The sequence below is a fragment of the Martes martes genome, assembly GCF_963455335.1.
Source record: "Martes martes genome assembly, chromosome: 3".
NCBI lineage: Eukaryota > Metazoa > Chordata > Mammalia > Carnivora > Mustelidae > Martes > Martes martes.
The window spans coordinates 168,021,098-168,037,329 of record NC_137890.1 but is presented as its reverse complement, the minus strand read 5'-3'; the positions used below and the strand labels follow the sequence as shown (position 1 = coordinate 168,037,329).

The 16,232-nt window shown below is 42.4% G+C and overlaps 1 protein-coding gene across 3 annotated transcripts in view; it reads left to right on the top strand.

The window, feature by feature from the left end:
• The first annotated feature begins 487 nt into the window (after nt 1–487).
• Nucleotides 488–16,232, top strand: part of CNOT9 (CCR4-NOT transcription complex subunit 9) — a 31,327-nt gene continuing 15,582 nt past the window's right edge. Inside the window, exons 1-3 of one of the 3 annotated variants that reach the window (XM_080798932.1) lie at nt 488–911; nt 12,669–12,848; nt 14,412–14,527. In XM_080798932.1, the coding sequence (XP_080655058.1) occupies nt 888–911; nt 12,669–12,848; nt 14,412–14,527 (320 nt within the window). In that variant the 5' untranslated portion in view covers nt 488–887. The remainder of the gene's footprint in view (nt 912–12,668; nt 12,849–14,411; nt 14,528–16,232) is intronic. The other 2 variants (XM_080798934.1, XM_080798933.1) reach the window with 2 other exon arrangements.

Sequence of the window (16,232 nt, the reverse complement as noted above, 5' to 3'; positions counted from 1 at the left end):
AGTGAACACCGAGTGGGCGGACCGCAAGCGGAGGGGGGGGGGAGTGGGGGGGAGGGGGACCTGGGGAAAACGGCTCAGTTGAGAAGCTCGTCCGCCGGGCGCGCCTTACCTGTGCCTGCGGGTCCGGAGCCCGGCACTGGCCTGCCGGAAGCACAGAGTCCGAGCGGAGGGGGAGGAGCCGGGGGTAAGGAAGGAAGGGACACCGGGCACGAAAAAGAGGGGCCGCTCACTCCCCCTAGTCAGGGAGAGCGGCTGATGGCGGGAACTGTGACCACACGCAAACACGCACGCACGCACGCACACTCGACGCGACCAGACGAAGCGCGTGCGCGCAAGCCTACAAACTCCGCCCCTCCTGGCCCTTCGTCCCGCCCCAGGACGGAGCGAAGTCTGGACGAGACAGCCCCGCCCCCGCCGTGCAATAGTACGCATGCGCACTCTCCACTTCGCGCCCTGTGGACCTCCCACCATTTCCCTCCTACACAGCCCAGTCGGGCATGCGCACTACTTGTCCTCCGAGACTGCTCGGCTTTTCCCGCCCTTCACTGGCCTCTGGAGGAGAGTCAGAGTTCACGCCCCTCTTTGGGGTTACCTGCTCGAAGCCAGAGGATGCGGGGACTAGTAGGTGGCGGATGTCCTTCTGGCCCAGAATCTTAAGGGGAAAAGGACAGACTTTGGGATTGTAAACTCCGCCGGGAGCTGGGAGGCGGGAAGAGGTGTGTGGGCGGGGTCAGGGGTGAAAGGTCATAGGGCTGCGAAGGGGGCGGAGCGAGCCGGAGGCGGATGGCGACTGCCGCGGCTCTTCATCTTTGGCGGCAGAGTCACTGAAACGGGGACGCGGGTGCGACGCGTCCGGCAGTGGGAGAAGAGCGGCGGCCGCTCCCAACATGCACAGCCTGGCGACGGCTGCGGTGAGTAACTGGGCGTTCCGGCCTGAGCCCAGACCCCCTCTAGCCCCGCGTTTCGGCCTGCTCTCCCAGGTCCCCGTGTGGGGCCCGGAGTCCAGCTCCTTCTGCCCTCAATCTGCGAGGCCCCGGCCCTCCTCCTCGTCGCGCCTTGACTGTGGAGGAGCCGGCCCCCACTTTCCTCTGTTGGCTCTCGCGGCCTCCGGAGCCGCGTATCGCGTTCTTTTCCGGCCCCGGGGCCTGGGCCCGCGCCGGAGCGCCTCCCTCGCGGCCGGGACAGGCCATTCATTGATTCATTGCGCTGACCGACGGTTTCAGGGTGCCGGTTGCGTGCTGGGCGCCGGCGGGGATGAAGGGGAATTCCATGGTCAGTCTGACACGGCCCTTGCTCTCGGAACTCACTGCCCGGGCACTTCGCAGCGGGAAGGAAATGGCTTCTAACTCACACCACTTGCTTTACAGGTGGAAAATAGGAGACCGGGAGAAATGAGTAATTATCATGCCCGACTTAGATCCTCTGCGCTTAAAGCCTTTTTCCCACATCTCATTTTACCAGGGCGATCTCTGGACAAGAAAAACAGATCGTGTAATACACCTGTCTGAACTAATTTTTTGGCTTTCCATTGCATTTAGAGAAAATCCAGACTCCTTGCTGTGGCCTACAAGGCCCTCCCAGTACCATACGTACCATACGGTCCTTACCCACGTTTACGGTCTAGTCTTATGTCACTTGCTCCGTAAGCTCCAGCCACACTGGCCTCCTGCCCATCTCTTATACCTGTGCTTTTACACTCCACTCCCACTTTCCGATCTCTATTCCTGGGACGCTTTTCTTACCACGTACCCCACCCCCCCAGTTGCAGACGCACATACACGCTCAGCATATGGGTGTAACTGCCTCTTCTTACATGGTTACCCCAAGTGCCAGGACAGTTCCTGGCACAAAGTAAGGGCACAAACACTTTGCTGGATGAAAAAGTGTGTATGAGGGAGATGACTACTGAGGGCACACACCCATAATGGGAAAACGAGATTGTATGATTGGAGTGCACTCCTCTGAATAGTGGTGGCATTTATCAGTTACACTAAGATGAAGTGACTGAAGGGGGTAGTATACTGACATTGCATTATCAGGCAAATGACTTAGGTATTAAATAGAGGACCAAAAGAATTGCTTTTACTTTATAGAAAGTGAAAAAGTATGCTGAATATGACCCGACTATAGAATACGTTGTCATTTCCAGGGCCAGTGGCATCTCTGCCCCTGTCGCCATGTTTCTAAGTATTTGTAAGTACTCAGAGTGGATACCTTTCCATCTTTCAGTTAGGTGATTGCAACTTCCCCAGCTTTTTTGTTTCTTCTCCCAAATTATACATGTAATTTGGGAAGAAGCAAGTCAGATGATGAGGTTGCTGAGGGACACCTGGGTGGCTCAGTCGGTTAAGCCTCAACCTTTGGCTTAGGTGGTGATCTCAGGGTTCTGGAATCCAGTGCTGCATCGGGCTCCCTATTCAGCAAGGAGCCCGCTTCTCCCTCTACCTGCTGCTCCTCCTCCTGTTTGTGCAGGCGTGTGGGCGCTCACTCTCTCTGACAAATAAAAATCTTTGGGAGGAAAAAGAAAGATGAGGTTTCTGCTGGTAGGGGAGGGGCAATTTACACAAGGGATTCTTCTAAGCTTGGCTTGTCTAGTTCCTGGACATCTGATTATGTCTTCTTAGGCTTTGATACTAAACTGCTCTTTTCCCTGTGACTCTCTAAACTCTATTTCTATTCACTTCCTTTTCTTTTCACTTGTTCCCTAATGCATCTTTTTCTTTCTTTTTTTTTTTTTTCCATTTATTCATTTATTTTGAGAGAGTGGCATGGGGCCAGGGGAGGGGGAGGGCGGGGCAGAGAGAGAGAGAATCTCAAGCAGACTCCCTGCTGAGTGTGGTGCTCCACCCAGGGCTCAGTCCCACAACCCTGAGATCATGACCTGAAATCAAGATGTTGGATGTTTAACCGACTAAACCACGCTGGTGCCCCAACCTAATGCATCTTTTGAACAGCCATTAGAGCTGTGGTTCATTACTTGTGATAAATATGCAATACTTATTTCTTCAATTACATTTACAGTGCTTTACATTGATTTAAAATTTAAGCTTTTAGATAGATCTTCATCTGTTAATGCTATTGGGCTCCCGCAGAAGCTCTGAGAAGTTCCTTTGTACCACTTATTCACTAGACTATTTGGTCACTGGGGAAATGGAAGCATAGAAAAGTTGAGCCATCTCTTTCCTAATCCTTCATGCATTCTTATAGACTAAACTGCCTGTATTACTCTGATCTACGTAAAGGACAGTAGTGGTATATATTACTGGAAACTGAGAAGAGTTAATGATAACATGCAACAGTTCCTACAATAATTTAAGTTACTTGAGAAGATTTTTTTTTTGTTTAATGATGACAAGTTTTATACTTGTGTGTACCTTTATTTTTCTCTTTTTTAAAATAGCAGGTAAGGGACGCCTGTGTGGCTCAGTCAGTTAAGTGTCTGCCTTTGGCTCAGGTCATGATCCCAACGTCCCAGGATCAAGTCCCACACTGGGCTCCCTGTTTAGCGGGGAGCCTGCTTCTCTCTCTCCCTGCTGCTCTGTCAATCTCTCTGACAAATAAAAAAATAAATAAATTTTAAAAAATAAAATAACAGGTAAATCATCACTTCAGCTAGGGAGATAGTACTATCAAAGGAGAATGTGATCACATGAACATAGGATTTTATTCACTAAAAGGAAGAACTGAGAATTTGGCAAGTATCTTAAATTTTGACCCTTGAATAGTATTTTATTAGGCTAGAAATACACAACGTATGCTTGTCATACTTTATAGCATACATTTTAATGTTGCCATTATTGCCACCACACAATATAATTTCTCACATCGGTGAAGTAGGGACAGAAATACCATGCAGGATTATCCTAAAGATGAAATAAGAATATCAGAGTATTTGGTGGTTGGCTGGGTATAGTCCTTGTTTATGTGACTTGCTCCCATACTTGAGCCTTGGGACTATAATTCCTACCTCAACAAAGTAACATATCACTTTGTTGTGGACCTTGGAGGTTGTTTCAGAGTAGTAGAACTACAAATCTTCCTATACTATGTGGGTCTTTAATGAATGTTATGCTAGGTGGCTAAAATAGTCAAAGGTAAGCCTTTAAGAGATTCATTGGCTATGCATTTTTTAAAAAATTTCCCCACTAGGAGACCCTGGGTGGCTCAGTCAGTTAAGCGTCTGCCTTTGGCTCAGGTCATGATCCCAGTGTCCTGGGATCAAGTCCCGTGTGAGGCTCCCTGCTCCTTGGGGAGCCTGCCTCTTCCTCTCCCTCTTCCTGCCACTCCTCCTGCTTGTTCATGTGTGCTCGCACTCACTCTCACTCGCTCGCTCACTCTCTGTCAAATAAATAATTTCCCCGCTAATTTGCACTGGCAGTTTTAACATCCTTATCTACATGTTTTCCTCTCATTTTCCACCTAACCAGTAGCATCATCAGTACATCTTTTTGTGGGAGCTGTGCCAGACTCCCAGATGCTCTCCTCTTTGGCAAGTAAAAAGAACATTGTGCACTCTGAGGGATCTGATTTATTTTTTTAAAAAAGATTTTATTTATGTGAGAGAGAACAAGCAGGGCGAGGTGCAGAAGGGGAGAGAGGGGGGGAGAAGCAGACTCCCCACCGAGCAGGGGACCCGACGTGGGGCTCAATCCCAGGACCCCAAGACCATGACCTGAGCCGAAGGCAGACACTGAACCAACTGAACCACCCAGGTACCCCGTGAGGGATCTGATTTAAACACTGTCTCCTCCCATGTCTTCTGTTGAAGCTTCAAGCAAATTGCCTAATCTTTTTGGTTGTTCATTTTCATTTCTGTAAATTTTTTTAAATTTATTTATTTGAGAGAGAATGGGAGAGAAGTCAGTGGGAGAAGCAGACTTCCTCCTGAGCTGGGAGCCTGATGTGGGACTTGATCCCGGAACTCCAGGATCATGACCTCTGAGCTGAAGTTGCTTGACCAACTGAGCCACCCAGGCACCCCAACATTTCCATTTTTAAAAAGATATCTTGAAGAATATTCTGGCCCTTACAAAGATATGAGGATAATGAAGCTAATGTAATATTTCCCTTTGGCATTATTTAGAAAGTGTGTTTTCTTGGATTATCATCATTATGTAGACACCAAAGCCACATGTTGAGTCATTTCCAGACTTAGGAAAATAATTTCTCATTCAGTCTTATGCCATTCCTTCTTTTTTTTTTTTTTTTAAAGATTTTATTTATTTATTTGACAGAGATCACAAGTAGGCAGAGAGGCAGGCAGAGAGAGAGAGGGGAGGAAGCAGGCTCCCTGCTGAGCAGAGAGCCCGATGCGGGGCTTGATCCCAAGACCCTGAGATCATGACCTGAGCTGAAGGCAGAGGCCTCAACCCACTGAGCCACCCAGGCACCCCTGCCATTCCTTCTTTATTCGCTGTCACATATTTATTGGTAGGAAAACCAACAGGTATTTTGACCCTTGAATATAAAGTTATATTGAGAGATTTGGTTATTTTCTGTTTAAAAAAGCCATCAACATCATTTTTTAAATTTACTTGATGGGGGGTATGTCATATTTTGTTCCCATTTATGGATAATGTGGGTCTTCTTTTTTTTTTTTTTTAAAGTTCTAAATATCTTGCTTCTTTTCATTTGGAGTCCAGATCTTTCAGAGATAGAAGACCAACTGTCAGTACCCTATGTTTGTGACACTTAGAGTCAACCATTAATGATTGACTTTGGCAAATGTCTTGCCAGTGTTAAGCTTTGTTGAAACAAAAGTTACTTGAAATACATTTTTCAGATCCAAACCATTAAACAGAAAAGAGGAGAGTGAGTCCCTCCTAAATTTTGATAATATAAACATTTTTTAAACATATCTGTTACAAGGAAAGGACCACTAACTTTAAGGAGGGTATACCTAAAAATATATAGTTATATATGATTTCTAATATTAGAAATAAACATTGAGGATTATAACTAATAGTCCAAATCATACTTCTCATAAATGACTTTCTGGTTTCTGCGTGTGTAATTGAGCCCACTGTTTACCCAAGTCCAACCATTAATGAGCTGTATTAGAATATTAAACTTAGAGTTCTGTATTAAGTTCTTAAAAAATAATTTCTTCAATTTGGATCATTGTGATTGCAGTCCTGTAGACCATGTAGGGCTCACTGATTGTAGAAAGAGGTAGACAACAGTTCGAATCTAATTCTGCCATATACTCAACGGTGTGAATTTGAGTCTGCTAAACCTCCCTGAATCTGTTTGCTCTTGCAATTTTGAGAATAAGGGGAGGTAATAATCCACAGTGATTGGTACATTGACATAAGCATGGTATGTTTAATACATGTCACCGCCTATAAATAATTTCTAGAAAAGACAAACAGTCTAGTGCCGGAATGCTTATCCGTGGTTGCCTAGGACTGGATGTGGGGTTTACTGAAAGAAGTGCTAGAGAACTTTTAAGAATGGTGGAAGAGGTCTATCTCTTGGTTGTGGTGGTGGCTAGTCAAGTGTGTAGATTTCTCAAAATCAAAATATACACATAAAATGGGTATGCTTAAAACTTTATACAAATTAACCTTGATAAAATTAACTTTTTTAAAAAGATTTTATTTATTTATTTATTTGAGAGGTGGAGAAAGGGGCAGAGGGAGAGGAAGAAGTAGTGGGGGCTCAGTCCCAGGACCCTGGGATCACGACCTGAGCCAAAGACAGATGCTTAACCGACTGAACCACCCAGGCGCCCCTAAAATTAACTTTTTAAAAAGATCTCTTAGATTAGTCTCTCAGTTACAACTAAGAGCTAAATAAAATAATTTCCAAGATTTTAGAGCCGCTGGGACTTTAATAATCATAGTTCCCTTATTTTACCTAATTATAAAATTGAGGCTTGGGTTAGTAAGTGACTTATTCTAGGTCACACAGTTATAGAAATGGCAAAACTGTTTTGAAACCATTTCTGGCTCCAGTCCAGGGTGTGTTCCACTTACTGTCCTTGTGTAGTTAGTTACATGTAAACCAGGTCTTTTCTGTTCTTTAACTTAATAAACAGGTTTTTAATTCTGGATCATGTATAGGTTTCATAGGGTCTATGAATTCTTTGAAATTATGTGTAAATTTTGTGGAAAAGAAATTATGTGCAAAACCATTTACACTGGGGCACCTGGTGGCTCAGTGGGTTAAGTCTCTGCCTTCCGCTCAGGTCATGATCCCAGGGTCCTGGGATCGAGCCCCACATCGGGCTCTCTGCCTCTGCCTACTTGTGATCTCTGCCAAATAAATAAATAAATAAAATCTTAAAAAAAAAAAAAAACCCATTTGGGCTTGTCTGATTCAAGAAGTGTTAACCTCTGCTCTTGTGGTATTATCCTGTTATTTTTAATACGTTTATGTTAAATAGTCTCCAATAGAGAATTCATAGATGAATTGCTTATCAGCCACTGAACAGTTTGTGCTACTAGCTGGAGTTCCATATCAGCCACAGTCTCAGAAAGTATTAGTAAATCATAAGTTAAAAGAATTTTAGCAATTGGCTTAGGAATATTTAGAGGTGATCTTTAAATAGAGAATGGAAGGAGGAGGAAAACTGCCATGGTTTACTCATAGTTTCACCAGTTATAAAATGAGGATAACAACCAGGTTGTTCTGACCATTAGATGAAACCATGTTTTAAAAAGTGTACCGGGGTGCCTGGGTGGCTCAGTCGGTTAAGTGTCTGACTCTTGGTTTTGGCTCAGGTCATGATAGGGTTGTGAGATCAAGCTCTGCATTGGGCTCCACGTTGGGTATGTGAATTGTCACCCTCAGGGTGCCTGGGTGGCTCAGTTGGTTAAGCATATGTCTTTGGCTCAGGTCGTGATCCCAGGGTCCTGGGATCGAGCCCTTTGTGGGGCTCCTGGCTCAGTGGGGAGCCTGCTTCTCCCACTCCCCCCTGCTCATGCGCACGCGCACGCTCTCTCTTTCTCTCTCTCTCTCAAATAAATAAATAAGTCTTTAAAAATAAACACATCTCCCTCTGCCCTGCTTGTGTGCACATGCTTTCTCTTTCTCTCTCAAAAATACATATCTGTGTAAATAAAGTGTACAGTATAGGTCTGTTTCGTCTCTCATTCACCCCACTCCCTCTTTCACTTCTCACACCCTTTTAGGATGACCTCGATTTCTAGATTCTCATGTTTTTGTGAAAGGTGTGCCTAAATGATCCTTGGGATTTAGAAGGAAAGTAAGATACATTTGGGGGTTTTATTACCATGAAGATCTAGTGAGATGCTGGAGTTATGCTTCAGAATTTTATTTAAGGATGATGTCCAAAGTATTTCATCAGTTGTTAATATTAGTACAGGTGACCCTTGAACAAGGTGGGGGTTAGGGGTGCTGACCCCAATCCCCACACACAGTCAAAAATCTGAATATGCAACTTTTTTTTTTAAGATTTTATTTATTTTTTGACAGAGAGAGATCACAAGTAGGCAGAGAGGCAGGCGGGGGGGAGGGGGGAAGCAGGCTCCCCGCTGAGCAGAGAGCCCGATGTGGGACTCGATCCCAGGACCCCGAGATCATGACCTGAGCCGAAGGCAGCGGCTCAACCCACTGAGCCACCCAGGCACCCTGAACATGCAACTTTTGACTGCCCCAAAACTTACCTCCTAATCGCCTACTAGTGACTACTAACTTTATTGATAACAGTTGATTAACACCTATTTTGTAGGTTATAAATATTATATACCATATTCTTATTAAAGTAAAAGAAAATGTTAAGGCAAATCGTAAGGAAGAGAAAATATACTTAGAGTACTGTACTGTATCGAAGAAATCTGCATATGAGTGGACATATGCAGTTCAAACCCATGTTCAAGAGTCATCTGTACTTATCAATATGTAACTGAAAATGTAAATATATTTTCCTTTTTGTTTTCCAAAATAACTAAACTTCTGCATGTGTTATAAAATTACCTGTTGATATATGTGGGGGAGGTGTGTGTGTGTTAGTGTGCGTTAGTGGCTGTCACTAGCTAGATTATTCCCATGTGAACCATGATTTGACATAGGCAATTATGTCAAATGGTCTCACTGACTTTCTTATTAAAATGATGATTATCAAGTATTTTGTAATCTCAATTAAGTTGAGAATTTCTCTTCACCTCAATGGTATCATTCATGGTGCTGATTGTTTTTCAGATTCTGTTGAACTCATAGCAGTGACATTTCAATTTTTGTCTGAGATGTTTACATATTCCCTGTCTCTTGTCTAGGTCACAGGAAATAGTTGTTTGTTTGTTTTTTGAAAGTCATCTTTAGATCAGACCTAATCTTTCAGGCAGGTGAGAAGCAACCTTAGCAAAGCAGTTAAGAGAACAGACTCTGTTGCCAGGCTGCCTGGGTTCAAATTTTGACTTTGGCACTTAAGTGTTAAATAAGTTCTCTGGTCCTCTATAAAGTGAGGGTGGTGACAAGTATTTATTTGGGACGGTGCCTGACAGAGTAAACACTACATGTTAGCTCCCATTTTTATTTTCAGAAAAAATTGTATTTATCTCATAACAAATTGGTATTCGGTGGGTTTAAACTAAGTCCTGCTATTAAGTTGGGAGCAAAATTCACCAGGGATGATGTAAAGGAGGGTTCTTATCCCAAGTATTTCCTGGCATCAAACTGCCCTCACTGCCTTCCCATTGCTAGAATGGCTACAGAGCCCCCAGCTCTCTTGGAAGCAAAGCCCCCAGGGAGGCTGCAGTTCCCGTAAGTAGCCTCAAAAGTTTGAGTATTTAAAAAAAAAAAAAAAGTTGCAGTGTTGTTGGCAGCAGGTGGCCATGACCTTAGGTACCCAAGTTGTCACCAGGCATTGGCCCTTTAGGGTGTTCACATCACTCCAGGGGCACCATCCCTTTGCTGGAGTCAGGCGGGCTTTGGGAATGGAGTGTGTAGGAGCAGGGCCTGGTGTCCAGAAGCAATGATATGCTGGAGTGGGGGCTACAGGTCCATCCTGCTGTTCACTTGGGGCTCCCCAGGGCAGCATGAGGATAGGAATTCCAGATACAAGTCCCAGGCTGGCTCTAGTGGGGGCAATAGAGCTTACTGCTGGTGGTGTCCAGGTGACAGGACTTTAGGGAGAGTTGAATGAGTAATGACTAATCAAGACAGATGCTGTATTGCTGGAGGAGTGTCTGAAGCCTCTTTAGTTACTGGATTGTGGGTCATCCAAGGGACTGGGCAGGAAACCGAAAGCTAAAATTTTAGCCCTTGTTTCCACTGAGCTTTTAAGGTGATGTAATACTCTAAATAAACATACCCTGTCTTCTGGTGGGAATTACATTTCCAAAAATAATTTTAAGTTGAGGGCCTATGTGGAGCAGCCTGGAAAGTGCATGTGGTGGGTCAGTCCTGCTTTTGCTGTTGGGGGATGGGAAGGACTGCCCTGTTCATATTGTTGCTGTGGGAGCCTGTGTTTCCTTGAGGAGCATCACTGGAGGAAGCTACAAAGCACCTTCTGACAGATTACTCTAAGGCACTTAAGGAAGACTTGAGCTGCATGGTACTTCAGTCCATTTAGCAAAACGCCTTGTGGTTCATTCTGTCAAGCAAGTGAAATGATAAACATTAAGCTAAAAGCTTATCATCAAGCTTCCATTTAGAGAAGGTTGCTGTTCAGCTTGGGTAGAGTGATTGTGAGTACACCTCATAGTCTGTCTTAACTTTTGTTCTTCAGCAAAGACAGTTGTCCTCTCAGTTCCTCATCTTTTCGTATGGACGATGGTAAGGTCATCATTCTGTCACACTAAGGTGTAGTGGGAACGTGTAAATGCCATGGGAAGCTGTGTGATGCAGTTCAAGAAGGCACTGGAATATGCAACTGCATACTTGGTGAATTGAGCAGGTTAATTCCTCTGAATGTTAGCTATCTCATCTACAAGTGTAGTTGCCTTTTTTCTATCAATTCACCCTGTCTACCTATCTATTCCCCTTGGTTGGGGGAATTAAGTGAGAAGATATTGGGCATAGAGCTAGAAATCATGAATTTGTTAGGACATTAGAACTAGAAATAGCAATGGTAGTCATTTTTCTAGTCTATTATCTTATTTTCCAGAAGAGTAATTAAGGAACTTAACCAAGGTCGCAAGGCTGTTTGACAAGTATGGAGAATTATAGAAATGCTCAGGTTTTTTTGGAATGGTGTGATGCTTTAGTACAATAATGAAAGAATGTTCTCTCTGTGGCCCCTGCATGAGTAAGTAATGAGTGATTCTCAAAGGGGCTGAGTTAGAGTATGTATAAGAATCATTAGAAGGGGAGCATTTCCAAATTACATAGGTTTTCTGCTCCATGGAGGAGGATACTGGAATTACTGCAGAAGGACCAGCAATGGGTGGAGAGGGTATAAATTGCTTTCTTTCAGGAACTATTATAGGTTTATATGCTTTAAAAAAGTTTAATGTAGGTTTATATGCTTTATAAAAATTTAAGCTATGCAGTAGATTTTATTGTATACAACAAAAAGTAAATTAGGGCACCTGGGTGGCTCAGTTGGTTGAGCCTCCAGCTCTTGGTTTTGGCTCAGGTCATGACCTCAGTGTCTTGAGACTGGGTCTTGAGATTGAGCTCTGCATTAGGGTCTTCCTCCAGAGTCAGCTTGGATACTTCCCCTCTCCCTCCCCCTCTGTTCCCTCCACCCCTCACTCCATGTGCTCACATGCTCTCTTATGCGCTCTCGCTCTCAAATAAATAAGTCTTTAAAAAAAAAAAAAGTAAATCTCTCATATAGGTTCCTATCTCAGCAGTAATTACAGTTTTTTGTTATAGTTGTTACTATTATGTGTCATTCTAGAAACATTGTATATGATTATATAAGAACACAGTTGTGTATATTAATGGATTATATGTAAGGTTCTGTACCTTTTGTGTTTTTTTTATTTTGTATGAGTACATATAGAGCTATTTTTTAAAAAGGGCTACATAGTATTACAAATATAGATGTACCCATACATATTTAAAATTTCCCTTGATAGAAATTTACTATTTCAAGTTTTTGCTTTTAAAACAATGCAGCTGGGATGCCTGGGTGGCTCAGTGGGTTAAGCCGCTGCCTTCGGCTCAGGTCATGATCCCAGGGTCCTAGGATCAGAGTCCCACATCGGGCTTCTTGCTCAGCAGGGAGCCTGCTTCTCTCTCTGACTCTGCCTGCTTGTGCTCTCTCTGTCTCTCTCTCTTTTAAATAAGTAAAATCTTTAAAAAAACAAAACAATGCAACAGTAAACATCCTGGTGTATCTTCAGTACAGCCCAAGTATACTTGGATAAATTCCTAAACATGGAATTACTAAGGATGTATGCATTTTAGATTTTATTTTTTAAAGATTTTATTTATTTATTTGACAGAGCAAGAGCACAAGCAGGGTGAGTGGTAAGCAGCAGGAGAGGGAGAAGCAGGCTCCCCGCAGAGCAAAGGGAGCCCGATGTAGGACTCGATCCCAGGACCCTGGGGTCATGACCTGAGCCAAAGGCAGTTGCTTAACAAACAGAGCCATAGGCACCCTGCATTTTAGATTTTGATAGATTGGCTTAAGTGTATATATCTAGAAAAGCTCTCCTGGTATTTAGAAAAAAATATATTCCTTCTAAAGAAGAGTAAGACTTGGTTTGATTCTAATGAAATTCACATGTTTACTTTCTTGTTTTCACTTAAAGCCTGTGCCTACTGCACTGGCTCAGGTAGATAGAGAAAAAATCTATCAGTGGATCAATGAGCTGTCCAGTCCTGAGACGAGGGAAAACGCTTTGCTGGAGCTGAGTAAGAAGCGAGAATCTGTTCCTGATCTTGCACCCATGCTGTGGCATTCTTTTGGTACTATTGCAGCACTTTTACAGGTGGGTATATATCCGGGAGTTGCAGGTCAGTCCTGTTCACCACACTGTCTCTCTGCCTTGGCTCAAATGATTTTGAAGTCTTGAGTAGAATGATTCTTTAAATGTTAGCATTTTAAGAATCTGTTTTAGAAAAGTGTAAGGTGCTTGTTGCAATGAAGGTTAATAGATCTCACCCAAAAGATTTATTTAATCTGAGATTAAAAATCTGCATTTTTAACAAGCAGCTGCCCTGTTCTTAAGTCATTCTGATGCAGGCAGTCTGAGAACCACACTTTGAGAAACACAGCTTTAGGAATACTACAAGACATTTCTAGGTGACATAGGAGAAAAGGTGGAAGGCAGAGGGTAAGAACTGCAGAGTATATTCTGGTGAACAGAGCTGTTAAGATATAACAGCTATAGGATTAGAGGTAGGTATGCTTGTACATTAAAGAATAAATCCCTGAAATGTGGTTCTGACTGTAACGGTCATTGATGAGGAATAAGTTGATACAGTATAATCCTAAAATATCAAGATAATGGCATAATCATCCTTTAAAGTATTGTCTAAAATTCCCAATAATTAATTTTTCAAATCTGTTATGTAAATTTGCATTCAGTTCCTACTTTATGTAGCCAAGAAACTAATCTTTTTAAAATTTACTTTTTATTTTTTAAAGATTTTATTTATTTATTTGAGAGAGAGTGAGAGAGAACATGAGAGGGCAGAGGGTCAGAGGGGGAAGCAGACTCCCCCCTGAGCAGGGAGCCCAATGTAGGACTCAGTACCAGGACTCTGGGATCATGACCTGAGCCGAAAGCAGTCACTTAACCCAACTAAGCCACCCAGGTGCCTGAAACTAATCTCTTTTTTAACTAAAGTATAGTTAGCATACGATGTTCTATTAGTTTCAGGTGTTCAACATAATGATTCAACAGTTGAACAATTCTGTACTCACTGCTTATCACAATAGGTATATTCTTAATCCCCAAAACTAATCTTTTTTATAGGAACATTTTCAATAACAGTTTTACAGTTAAAGTAAAAGGAATTGTAATACAGCAAATCATCCCCTTTGGATAAAGATTATACATATTCACTGCTATTTGTATCTATCCCCCTGCATATATTCCTATTCTTATCTCTCCCTTTTTGTAGTTGCTACCTGACCAAACTCAGACTGCTTTCTAAGTCACTGTGGCTGATTTACTGACACTTACTATCTGACCAGTTATCTAACCATGGTAACTTAAAACAGGGTGTTAACAAAAAGAAGGGATTATAACAGCCACAGCCCCTCAAGCAAAGGCCTCCACAGATGCTGGATGTCAGAGGAAATATAGGTGACCACAGTTTCCTCCAGAGGAATCTTCTAGAGACCTATGTAGAAATGTCACATAGTCTCAGGTGTTTTTGTGATGAAAAGATAGGAGCATTATTTATTTTTGCTTGGACTTTGATGATTCAGCTACAGGATATATGGAATTAAGGGTTGGAGTTTGTAGGGCTTTGCTTTAATACCATCAAAATTAATTGTGAAATAGTTATTCTTTATTCATCTGGTGCTGGTTTCCATTTTTTAGGAAATTGTAAATATTTATCCATCTATCAACCCACCCACCTTGACAGCACACCAGTCTAATAGAGTTTGCAATGCTCTGGCATTACTACAATGTGTGGCGTCACACCCAGAAACCAGGTGAGTGCTTGGATGAGTCTGGCAGTGGAAGTTTGTATCAAATATGGTCTCTTTCTGATTGATGAGCGGAAGGACATGCAATAGGAGTAGGAAGCACGTGTGTACATGTGGATCTTCAGGATTCTCGTCTGCTTTTTTTTTTTTTCCTGAAGAATTTCTCTTCTCTAATTCACCAAGTTTTCATGTAGTAACAGTATAGTATTGTTTGATAGTTCTAAGTTTTTTTTATTAAGGTAAAATATATATGACATAAACTAACCATTTCAGCCATCTTTAAGCATAGAGTTCAGTAGTATTAAATATATTTATAATGGGCAACTATCCCCACCATACATCTCCATAACTCTTTTCATAGTGTAAAACTAAAACGGTACCCATTAAACCGTAATTGCCCCTTCCCGCAGCCCCCTGTAACCATCATTCTACTTTGTGTCTCTTTGATTTTGACTACTCTACTACCTTAGTTAAATGGAATCGTTCAGTATTTGTCTTTTTGTGCTTGGCTTATCTCATTTAGTGTAACATCCATATTGTAGCAGATGTCGGAATTTCCTTCCTTGTTAAGGCTGAATAATAATCCATTGTCTCATTTACTTTTTACCCATCCATTCATAGCAATGAACTATTAAGGAGTGTTCACAGAGTCTGTGGCCGGCTCAGTCAGTAGAGCGTGTGATTCTTGATCTCAGGGGTCATAAGTTTGAGCCCCACATTGGGGGTAGAGTTTACTATTAAAAAAATTAAAGTAAGAGTGATGTTCACATCTCAAGAAAGATCAGGCATGTAGATATTTCTTCCTCCTGAATCCGTGGTAGGCATCCCTATGTAAGGCACAGTGCATGGCATTTACTACCAGTTCAGTAAGTATTTGACCCCAGTATTTTTTTTCCCACTGAACCTAGTTTGACTTCGTAATCTTTCTTAACACAGGATCCTAGGCAATCTGGTAACAGATCAGAATTGGCATACCAGTTGGCCTGCTACATCTGATAAGAAAAGGGAAATCCTGTTCAGTAATCCTGTTTTGTGACCTTTATGGTTCTAAGGCATTTAACAGTCATCTTATTAAAGTCTTTTGTCTCTTTATCAATCATAAAATCTGAGTGCTAGGTTGGCACTGACATCACAGAATTTCAGAGAAGTTACTGTGAAAATTATTCTTAAGCACTTAAGGAAAATGCAAGAGTACTTTGAGTGTTAAAAATTTAAAGAGTTTGTTCTCCCACAAGATTAGTTATCTATAAATAATACAAAGTAATAGTTTGGTTCCATATTAGTTGCCTGAGATACTAGCTTCAGATTACAGTGTTTTTAGAGGGGCACCTGTGTGGCTCAGTTGGTTAGGCCTCTAATTCTTGGTTTCAGCTCAGGTCTTGATCTCAGGGTCATGAGATCGAGCCCCAAGTTGGGTTCCACACTCAGCATGGAATCTGCTTGGGATTCTTTCCCTTCCCTCTCCCTCCCCTTCTGTTCCTCCCCACCCCTTGCATGTGTGCTCTCTTTCTCCAAGAAAGTAAATCTTTAAAATGTTTTTAGAATACTTAGTATATCAGAACTACTCTAACAAAAAACGAACAGTGTGCATTGGAACATAGCAGATAAATCTCATAATGGTTGCTTTGTTTCTTCATCTTGGTTTATAATGTTTTGTCTGACTTTACCTGTGAATATTATTATTCAGTCATAAATTAGGTGAGGGAAGACA